Source organism: Centrocercus urophasianus, unplaced genomic scaffold (genome assembly GCF_019232065.1).
Source record: "Centrocercus urophasianus isolate 14NV4802_14NV808 unplaced genomic scaffold, USGS_Curo_1.0 seq_28, whole genome shotgun sequence".
NCBI lineage: Eukaryota > Metazoa > Chordata > Aves > Galliformes > Phasianidae > Centrocercus > Centrocercus urophasianus.
In genome coordinates, this window is record NW_024884844.1 from 5,805,320 (window position 1) to 5,817,175 (window position 11,856).

An 11,856-nucleotide genomic window follows, 5' to 3' on the forward strand; every position below is an offset into this window, starting at 1 on the left:
CCGACTTATCTTGTGAGTCCCTACAGCATCAAGGAGGTCAGCTCAGAGAAGAATGAAATAGAAATTACTCTTCTTGAAAGTATCTGCTACAGACACTCCTACATCACTCGCAAATATACTTTTTTAGAAAGGTAATTTCTAAAGACATTAAAAAGAACTACCCAGATTTTTATTAGTGCACGTTTACAATTACATAACTCAATATAGCTCTCTCATTTCCAATACAAGTGCAGTATAAATAAGAAGCATAAAGTTCAGTAACTTGTTTTCCATAACTAACCTCTCTTATCTCATCCAACTCTGCCTCACCATTCCTCCTCATTTTCACCAAGCTGGCTTCACAACCTTAAAGCTGTATTTTTCTTAAAACTTCCCATTCCTGCACTTGACTCATATTATCACCAATTTTAACAGAAGTGTGGAAAAAAAACTAAAACTGCTCTGCTACAAATAAGAGAAAACAAACAGAAATCAAGAAGAATCTATTCATAAATTTGAAAGCAACTTCATAAATCAAGGTGTGTTTGATAAAAAGCCCGTGCTCTACATCTATAGCGTGGATTTCATGTTAGAAGGGAACACACTTACATTGCAGGTTCCCATCCTGCAAATACATCAGCAGGACCATCGTGTATTTTAACAGCGCAGCAGTCCATTTATTGTTTGCAGTGGTTCAGGTCAATACACCATCAGTAAATTGTCATTGTAAGAGAACGTGGCCTTCTGATAAGACAATGTTCCAGTGCAAATTCTGTCTTTAATGCTTCATGACTGTTTTGCATAGATAATTATGAACTGGAAGCCATAAGGACAGGCCATTTTGAGCCTCAACTGTGCTTCCAGAGTACCTGCTATATCAGCTTTGTACTTGCCAGAACTAACAAGACAACATCAGCCAGTCCTTGGAACCCTGCTCCAGAAAGGAAGGGGAAATCCACAAAGGTACTCGTTACACTTAACACCTTCATTACCATCTAATTTTTTAGACCACGTTATGAACTCTACCATTAAGTTCAAGTACTGCACACCAGTTTCAATTAAGATTATAATAACTTGTTGACATTCTGTCAAACTTCTCAATTTGTTTTGGTTTTAAAAACATAACGTAATACTTGTACGGTCTGCAGGCAGGAAAACCATATGCTTCCTCTCTAAGTACAATTTTAACAATGCATGTTATTCATTGAATGAGACTGCAGAAAAAAAAAGATAAAACTGAAACCTTTTACACTCATAACTGATGCTATCATAAGCAATTAGAAGACTACATTACTCCAGAAGCCACATTCACTTGCCTTAATTCAAAGTGCCGATGTGAAAACTTCAGTCCACCTAAATAACTTCTTCCCATTTAAATTAATTATCTGAAATGAGCCATTAAACAATTCTTCATGTAATAAAAAGAGGAATGGCTGCAAAATATTAGAGAAGGGAACATATTGGTGTGCTTCCTTCTGAATCCTATAAGCACCTCACCAACTGCAGAGGCAGCACATCTGCTTTCAGCCCCCCAATCTCTCCACGTCCCAGGAGCAGCACCTGCACTCTCCTGCAGCAGACAAGGTTCACCTTCTACGTACAAGAACATCAGTTAAGAAAGTTGGGAAGCTTTGTCCATTAGCTATCTAGAAACAGTCTACATATTTAAGCCTCTCAACAAACATAAAAATGATTGCTATAGATCAGCTCCATACTCTGTAGGTTGCCTCAAGTTACCAGTCAAGCTGTAAGACAGAGAGGCAGTTCTGTTGTCAGAAGGCATCATCTCACTGTGAAAATCATCAGCTAAACAGCACACTGTATTTAACTAAAATACACATCTATTAAGCAGGTTAATGATTCATTATATCAACTGACTAAAAAATCAGAGCTGGATGGTCAGTTTTCAGCTCTCCCATCTTTCCCACTGAATTGATTGTCTCCTGCTTTTCCTGACACACTCTTTGAAGGCACCAGCAACTCTCCATGACTGACAAGGACTGAAAAAGATCTGTATTTTTGCCATTATATCAGGAGCTGTTATACCCCTTTGGACATTTGTTCCATGCTCCCCCTGGGAAGCACATGCTGGGCTCCCAGCCTCACCCAACACAGAACAGGAGATTTTGGGAAAGAAACTCAAAGACAGCGCCACAGAGGATAAATCCTTGAAGTCCTACAGTGCAGCACTGGTAGCACTGAACCCTGATCTAGCTGGCTACAGATTTCCAAGTCCATTCTTCCCACAGAGCAGTTTTTGTGTAGTCAGTACTGGGCTGCAAGAAGTTGTGCTCCTTTTTCCTTTAAAAAAAAAAAAAAGTTATTACCCTCATTACTGGGACCATGAGGACGAGGTTAGAGATCCAAACGCCAGCAGGGACGGAAGCAGAGTTAGCTTAATGGAAATGCTCTGGTACTACAGTAGAGATTGTTTACTTTAAAGGATAACAGGAAAGAAAGGCATCCCCATACGGACTATAATTAAAATGAACTGCAGTTCAACAGAGAGCTTTTAGAGGTGCTCTATATCCTAGTTAAATCTCAAAAAAAAAAAAAAAAAAAAAAAAAAGAAAGAAAAAAGGAAAAAAGACCAGGAGTCAAATTCTGAGTTTTATACCATCTCTGTTCTTGTGATCACAAGAAGAAACTGGCATGAGACACAGATGCCTGAATTTCCAATAAGCAAGCAATTGTGAATATATGAGGTTCTGGATACTTGCCTCTTCCCTTATAGGAAGCAAGTGACATGCTGAGCACCCACATTGCAAGGAAGAGCATTTAGTTACAAATTCTTATCATTAAGTTGTGCATTCTCCTTAATGCCATCTTGCACAGAGGTAGAAGTGTTCATCTGTTCTCTCAGGGAGAGCGTAAGAAAGGAGTTATTTTTAAGTAACAGTGCAGTTTAACAGAAGCTGTGAAAGAAACTGACTTCAAGACTAATTGAACGGAAATAGCTCACCAAAAAAATCCACCAAGCTAATGCAGAAAGGTGTAAACCAACACTGAAGGAGATGCTTTCAGGAAGCATGACCCTTGGAATTGGCTGAGGTTCTGCAGTCTGCAGCAGGGAAGTTTGTTTTGTCTCATTAGGAGAGAAAAAAAAAAAAAAAAAAAAAAAAAAAAAAAAAAAAACCTATCCTGTGGTATAATAAAACAAAAAAAAAAAAGAAAAAGCAAATGAAAGTGTGAGAATGCCAGTAAATCTTCTCACTTCGAAAAGAAAAATAAAGCAACATCATTACCTACATTCTGTAAAAACTTTTATCAGAGCTAGTGAAACTAACGTGTTAAAAGTTTAGGTACTCAGCTCCTGTTCTATAATAAATGTATGGTGGCTGTAATTGCATCCACCTTGTGCCTCTTATTCAGCAAGCTGCACACAGCTCTTCAATTCAAGCTGAAATTAAATCCTAGATAGCAGTACCAGCGGAACCCCAGTTCACATAAATGTAATGCAACTATTATTAAGTGGTCTTCCTTTTATATAACTATAAACTGAGTTTTATTCCTTGGCTACAAAATATCCTATTACCCACAGACAAATTGCTGTGAAGCCCACCTACAGCTACAGGCTCAGCAGGAAGCACAGTTAATAGCCAGCAATTATATTTATGCAAGAAATTTTGCCTTCTCAGCAAAAGGAATAGAGAACCTATTTTATTAGAGATGTGACAAACCCACATTTTCAATAGTTACGCGACAAACATGAAATTGGTCTCAGTATTTGCTGACCACAGAATGAAATAAATCTTAATGAAAGAAGGCAATCTGAGCAGCAAAACACTTTTGCCACTGAGAAAGAACCAGTGGGAAAGACTGGTGGGGGTGAGCTTAATGTAGGGATGATCGAGAGATGCAGTCAGCGTATTCCGGGGCTGCACAAAGGTGCCCCCAGAGTACCCTCCACATCACAGCTAGACAACAGTGATGCCAATTTTCCTTTCATTGAGAAACAACACTGAAGGAAAAACAGGATTACTTATGTGAGAAGATAAGATTTTCAATTTCAATACACTGTGGAAGTATTTTTAAAACATCTCAGCAGCTCTCAAAGAGCTGTGATATTTGAAAAATAAACCTTGCTTCTAATTTAGATTTGCTTCATAAAATTAAGAAAAATATACTAAATACACCTCTGGAGATCTGCTTCACAGCCTGACTGGCGTGTCACTTCACCAGTTAAACAAATGAAGCAGACTTTTAACCAGCAAATGGAGGACTCATGTTAGCGCTGCATTTTGCACAAGCTGAAGAGTTCAAAACTGTAACTGCTTTGTTTCAGAGGGTTTTTATCAGTACAGCTCATCGCTCCTGAGGCAAGACCCAAAGGTTAGAACTGCTAACGTGGAGAAGCTAGAGACAAAACTCCTAATAAAGTCTGATCTTAATATCCTTGCTTCAGCTGAGTAACGTGACCCCACATAACAGGTCACCTGTGACTGGGAAGGAGCCCTAAGTAAGACATTTCAAAGCTTTGTTTGCTACCCATTACTTAAAATTGAGAGCTGCACTTGTGATACCAACTGTGTTAAACATACCCACATTACTAATCTTACCAATAGGAGAAGATTAAAAGCAGTGAGTTCTGCAGTGAAAGTTCAAGCTAACACAAAGGAAGGAAACAGTTAATTAACCCTTACCCTAGAACACTTACCAGGAGTTCTGCTCGATCCAATCACACTTCAAACACGAGTGGAGCCATAAATTTTGACCACATGACCTAAGTCAAGAGACTCCTTTATTTCCTTGTGATTCCAGACAAGTCCAACCATTACTTCAGACCACAAAGCACAACCCCTCTCACACGCAAACTGCACATACAACACTATATATACTCATACAAATTTATCCAGGCCATACAGTTGTTGACACCATGTTAAAGCAATATCTTTCAAGCACACATTTTTCCATCTATCTTCAAATGAAGAATTACAGTGCACAGTTAAGCAAGACCAGCATTAATACTGAACTGGAGATCAGATGCCAAGTTTTTGCAGGAAAAGATCCTCCAGAGTATGTTGTTATCACTTAACAAATCATAAACCAACTAAATCCTCTCAGCGACTGTTCCTGAATATTTTTACGGGGGAGGGAGGGGAAGCCTGTTTGGAATGGCACATCTGAGCCTACTGAGAGCGAGTTCTCATCACCCACCTTGTCTCAATGAGGTAAGCAGTATAAGTTTCTTGCATGTTCATGGCATTTCTCCCAGTCCGTTTCTCTGCTTCTGAAACGGTGATTTCCATTTTCTTTGCTAAGCAGTCTTCCATCTTTTCAGAGGAGGGAAAAGAAAATTCATGTAACATTCACCGCACAAAGCAAAGGCTGCCGACCCTACCTCCCCATTGATCATTACCACGATAGGATAAATCTTTTAGCAGCATTTCATTCTATATCCGTTTGTAAATCTGGCACATAACATGAAAAGAGAGAACTTGCTTTCAGGGGGGAAAAAAAAAAAAAAGTCAACAAGCAGATAGCTTCAGAGACCAGAAGTTATCAAAAGCCAGGAAGAGAACAAACATTTCCCCTGCACAAAACAGCTTAACTCCAAAAAAAAAAAAAAAAAAAAAAAAAAAAAAAAAAAAAAAAAAAAAAAAAAACACAACAACTAACAGTATCAGCAGTGCCCCATACTTCCTAACAAATCAGTTCCCTACTACCAGCACATCCCTCCTCCAAACACCTGGGGCACAGCACTACTCCCCTCTTACAGGAAGAGGAGCACACAGTGAGATTTCAGTGCTTTGCTTTTAACTCTCTGGGAGAAGGATCTTCTCCCACAGTCAGGCAGAAACCAGTAGGACCACATCAACCCCCTGGAAAGGCTGAGCTCCGGGGACCTCCCACTGAATCCAGCAGGGAGAGAGAAACTCCGAGCGTGTATGCGTGAAGGGAGGGGGGCAACCTGATAAGTAGAAATATTAATTACAATTATCAGCATCCGGCGCTATGGCCGCGGGCAGACAGCGCGAACACCAGCCGAGGAGGAGGGGACCCGCGTTCCCGGAGCGGACAGCCCCGGACCGGCAGAGCAGAGCCGCTCCCGGCTGCAGCCCCTCCCGCAGAGCAGGACGCCCCTCGGCCGAGCCCCGCGCCCCTCCCCGCCGTAGCGGCGCCGCGTCCGGGCGGCGCAGCTCACGAAAGCCCGGTGCTCGGCCCCGCGGGTAGGCCGCGCCCGGTCCGGCGGACCAGAAGCGGTGGGACGGGCCGCCCCGCCAACCCCCGCACCTCACCGTGGCTGCCGGCTGCTCCGGGAGCGGGAGGTCTCCGGCGGGCACGGCGCCGTCCTCCTCCGGGCGGCTCTCGCTCGCTTCGGCCTCGGCGCTCTCCATGGCGATAAGAGGCTCGGCTCCTCGCTGCGCGCAGGCGCCGAGGCCGCTCCGGCAGGCACGGCGGGCCCGGCCGCAAGGCACGGGGCGTGGGGCGCCTCGCAGCCCGGCCTGCTCCGGGCGCGGCGGTCCGTGCGGAAGGTGCTGGCTTCCTGCCCTCCGCTGTTCGCTAAAGGCACCTCCGGAGCGTCCTGCCGGCCGGGCACCGCGTTCCTGAGGGGTTTCTGATCCACCCCCCTCGTTTCCGTGCTCTTCCATTGCCGGACAGCTGCCTCTTTGCTTTACGGAGTCTCCTTCACTGGCTACTAACTTTCTCACAAGATGTTTGTTCACATTTGGCAGCTCGCTGTTTTCTTTTTAAAGCTCACCAGCCCGTTATTTCTCCACGCTTGCTCCTTTATGTCACTCCTTTGCAGGCACCGAAGGACTCTGTTGTGCTGTGCTCACTCTCACCTCTGCCCTGTGTTCTACCCCTGGTGGGAGATAGTTGGTACCCTTCTCCCTCCCCGTTGAAGCCTCATCACTCAAGAGGTAACTGAGTGGGTACAGTCCCCACAGTTCATCTCTTGGACAGCTGCTGTTATTTAATAAAAGTTTCAGCTACCTCCTTTCTTCTCATTCAGCAGGAGCAAACAATTCTCTGCCTTTCTACCCTTTTGGAAGGATGTTCAGCAGCTCTGGCACTAAGATTCTGCCAACCATCACCGTGAAAATGTTCCTGGTGCAAATATATCCATGTTGTGTTGTGTACAATGGACCCACACCTCTGTCATTGCAGACCTTGGGTTTACTGCCTCACAAAGCTGCAGTGTCACACCGTCTTTATTCAGCTACCAAATCAAACAAAGAAGTTCCTCCAGTTGTGCCTTTCTCAAACTTAGCTTAAAGCCAGCTTAGGGAACAGAAGAGCTGATGGTATAGGTTTCATTGCTTTGCTTTCTTCTGCTTTGAGTAGGAAATCTTTTTTTTAGTAATAACTAGAGCTGAATTTGCATACATTTTTCATCCCCAAATTAATCTTTCTCTTTCAACAACAATTAAAATAAATCACAAAGTCCCCTTTGAAGACCCCACAAATGAATATTTGGCGTCTGGTTTCTATTCTGTTGTCTTCAATGTTTATTCAACGTTTTCCTCAGATTGTTTGAACTGATACCTCAGTCCCTCCTTTCCCACCCCTCCACCACTGGGGCTGGATGGAGTTTCCCAAGCTTTTTCAGCAAAGAACAAAAGTTTTTTACAAATATGTGAACTGTGATCTGTCCTTTCAATTGATTGATTTAGGATTTGTTTTCTAAACCCGAAGTCCAGTTTAGATGTAAGAGCGTGATTGTACATTGTAAGACAGAGTCTGTTTTCCATTAGGGTATGGTCTTTTTATGTTTACTCAAGATGTACATTAAGATACATACCTTGTATCAATTACACTCACATTTGCAGGATGTGCATACTGAAATTTTTCAGATCCCTATCAGAGATGTAATGGAAATATTTATGTGAAGCTCATACAGGACATCATCCTTTGTGTTAAATATTTTTATTATGGAAACAATGTTATCAATAAAATACAGCAATATTTTGCAGTTGTAACATCCAGTCATTTCAAAAACTATTTTCAGCTTTGAATTTTTTTGATTATTCCTAAAAAGTAGAGTCATGGCATAGTACGGATGTGGAGATAAATGAATACAGTGTGTGTTGGAGAGGGATAATGACAGAGAGTCCAATCCGAGATGACAAACATGGACAGTCCTCAGAGACAATACAGCCTGGGAGCATTAGAGGGAAGTATGAGGGACCCTTTTCATGAACTACTATGCAACGAGGAGCTTTGATAAGCACCAAAGGCACCACAGCCACACAGAGTGCTCCTCCTGAGCCACATTACCCCCCAGCACAGCCTGCAAAGCAAGCTGTCTTCTCTTACAGGTAAACCAAGGCAGTATGAAAGGTCTTCATCCAGGTGATCGACACGCCTGCAAATATGACTCAGCAGTCAGGAACATCTGTCTCCAGATCTAACTAGCAGATCACACAACTTTTTCTATGAACTAATCAGAAGGCTGAGTGTTAGTCAGATTTTGTAAGTGTCCAAGCTGGGAATAAATATTTTCACTGTAGTAGCATGGCAGGACACTCAAACCTTTGCTTTGGGCAGTGTTTCCCCCTAGCTTGACACAGCTACATGTGCTGTCAGGCTCTCTTCAGACTCCCTCCTCTGAAGGTGAGTATGACTTCCTTCAGGTTACTCTAAGCATGAGGCAACACATCCTTTGTTTTCCAACCATAACAAGGCAAGCTGTACTTGGCTTCCTACCTTCAAGCTTCTTCAGCCTCTGAAGCTTATACTGGAGAGACAGATTTTCTCAAAAACAATCTTTTCCAATCAAAGCACCGCTGACTTCCTTAATAGAGAGAAAGGAACATCTCAGGTTCACCAAACACATTTGCTCTTTCTTCCAAGTTTTGCCTTTTCTAAGCAATGGCACCACACAGGGAGATGCAGACTGCCTCACTGACCTCCTCTCAGCTGTTTCTTACTCACAGCATGGTCCCTGGCAAACAGAGAGCCTACCTCTTTCTAGCTTCTAAATCTATTATTTTTAATCCTGCTCTTACTCTGAATAAACTGCTTTTTGACTGAACAAAGCTAAGCAACTCAGTTCCTGATGCTTTTAGTAAGGTTACGTGTGTTATGTATTGCTCTACCTTTTCTACTTGGTTCTGTTTTGTTCTAGGAACTGACACACCTTTGGCAAAACCTATACACCATATTCATGGGAAATCATTCAGATAATCTCCGCTTTGTCACAATACTGATTTTTAATAACTTCATTTAGACTTTCTCATCTCTTCAACTTCTTTGAAGTGTTTACAATTAAATGATAACAGAAATAACAACAGCTGTCAATTTGTTACTGAGAATTTAAACAAAAACTACTAGAAGAGTAAGTATGCTTTGCATCTGTCTTCCAGTGCCTGTGGCGTTTCCATAACCTCAAGTTCTGTTCTCCAGGCTGAACAGTACCAGCTCTCCCAGCTTGCCCTCGAATGGGGAGGTGTTCCATCACTTATCTAAAGCCTCAGGACTCAGTTTATGCATCAATACTGATAACTACAAATATCAACAGTTTAAAAAAGAACTAAGCAAATGCAACAGATATTAGTCCAGTCACATAACATGCAAGCAATTGGTTGGGTCAAGGGAAGATCTACTGGTGCAGAAGAAAACTCAGCATCTTTTGTTGTAGTCAGACATTAAAACCAATGCTCTCCTATGTTCTCTGGGTCCCAGCAGGCATGGAGAGAAGCTCAGTTTTTTGCACATCCACATCTGCATCATGGATTATAGCTATGTGGTTCCTTCTTCCCTTTCTCACCCTTCATATTCCTTGTCAAATCAATATCTTTGGCCCTGGGAATAAGAAGTTTAACTCACCTGATTCTAGCAAAGTCCATCTTGACTTTGCCCTGCACAGGGGTGTTTAGTGCCCGTGCTGGGAGCTTCAAACCCATTGATGGGTTGCAGACTCCTGCCTCCCGCAGTGGAAACTCAGACTATATTGTCTCAGGTGGCCAAAATTTTGTTTTAATTTTCTGGTAAATATCTTCCATCTTACCTTACCTTCAGTAAGTCTTAAGTTATGAGGCTGTCCAGGTCACTAACAGAGAAGCAGGAGAATTTACACCAAAAGGCATAAGCAAGTCAACAATAAAAGTAACCATTTACCTTTTCTTGCTCTTCAGCATCTTACTCCAAAGGTCATTGTGCTCTCTCACTGGAGCAAAGTTCTGTGATTTGAGTTCAGAACTTCAGGCTAAATCCCAGAGTCACCATCCCTGGAGAAGTTCAAGAACCACAGAGATGTGACACTGGGGATATAGTTAGTGGCCATGGTGGGACACTTCGGGGTTGGACTTGATGATCTTGGAGATTTTTTCCAAACTTTATGATTCTATGATTCTTTGTGCTCAAGACACAAATATTTCTCTAAGATTATTCTTCATAAAAGAAGAAACATCTTATAGGGTTCTGTTTGGCCCAGCAGCTGTCTGCATACACTGGGGCACATGGACAATTCCCTCCTGCCCATGGCTTGGGCACCTGGCTGCAGGGAAACTGCACAGCATTCCTGCTGCCCTTCCAGGTTCTCCAGTTCAAACAATAATATCCACCACTCCAGTCCCTTGCACTTGCACTTCCACAACACAAGGCATGTTTTGTCTCCTGCAGGGGACATTACCTCTCCAAGTTTCCTGGCATGGCAGTGGATCCTTTCTGAATTTAAAGAGGGCTGCCACTGATCATGAATAATCTGCAGCATTCACAGCAAAAGCCTTATCCAGCTTCCTCATTACATGCAAAAGGGCTCAGACTTGAAAATCCAGCTGGCAGCCTGAGTGGTCCATGGGCACGCTGAAATACTGCAAGAGAGCTGGCAGGTCACCAATGCAAACTGCAGTTTCAATATGCTGATTGGAAAATAGTGTCTTTCTCAAAGTTTACTAAACATTTACTTGTCCTTATTCCCAAACAGCCATTCACCAGTGGTTATAACAGTCCAACCCATCCCTTCTATGTTAATGCTACTTAGCACTTAGGAAGATGCCCAACCTGATTTAAAGAAAAGTAGGTGATGGAAATCAATTCTGGACCTTTCTTAGGACTTGAGCCAATGTCCTCCAGGTCCAGGAACATGAGCAGATTCCTTGGTCAGGCAAGCCCTTCTGGACTCATTTTTCCAAATATCTGCTCTGCTCGCTCCAGGTGGTTTCTTCTCTTAGGCCATCCCTGTTATCCCAGGAACAGAAGGCCATTTCTCCACAGAGCACAGGCTTGTGTCTGGGCACTCTGGTGTGAATGGGAGCAGACCAAACAGCTCTCTGCAGAGGAGTGTTTCTATGGCCATGGCATAGGAGAGCCATCTCATCTAACACTTTCCCTTTTTCATTTAAAAAAAAAAAAAGGGAAAAAAATGCTGTTATTTAACCCCCTAACAGCATAGCTTACATAAATAATACAGAAAATAAGTGGGTGCAGTTTATCAGAAAGATTCATGCACAGAAAGGAACAAGCACTTCAAATCCAGCTGAGCAGAAGCCCATCGATTATGAGCCAGCATACATGCAAGCATAAACATACATGCATCACATATACATCACACACTGATTAATGAACGAAAAAACAAATGTATAAACAAGACTTACTGACTAAGAATGCTAAGAAATAGTTATACTTGGCAATTACTTTGACAAAAAAATAAAGTAGTCTTACTTTAGGGCAGGTATTCTGGCTGCAAAAAAGAATCTTAACAGTGTAATCTCTTTCTCTGCTCCACGCCAATATAATGAACATTATCTCAGCGTACTGTGAAGGATTAGGACAGAATATAGTACAAGTGTGTGAGGATTTTACTTTTGCCACTGAATGAACAATCAAGACCAGTCAGATTTCTGCTGTATTTCACAGTTTTACTTTTGTAAGGAGGGATAATATTTCTCCCTTTTTTTTTTTTTTTTTTTTTTTTTTTTTTTTTTTTTT

General features: G+C 42.3%; 1 protein-coding gene across 1 annotated transcript in view; it reads right to left on the minus strand.

Annotated features, from left to right (window-relative positions):
* SNX4 (sorting nexin 4) overlaps window positions 1-9,773 on the minus strand; it is a 34,519-nt gene extending 24,746 nt beyond the window's left edge. The window contains 4 exon segments of the mRNA XM_042827020.1: window positions 5,137-5,252; window positions 6,219-6,475; window positions 6,478-6,593; window positions 9,754-9,773. Of these exon segments, the coding sequence (XP_042682954.1) occupies window positions 5,137-5,252; window positions 6,219-6,475; window positions 6,478-6,593; window positions 9,754-9,773 (509 nt within the window).
* Between the last annotated feature and the right edge of the window lie 2,083 nt (window positions 9,774-11,856).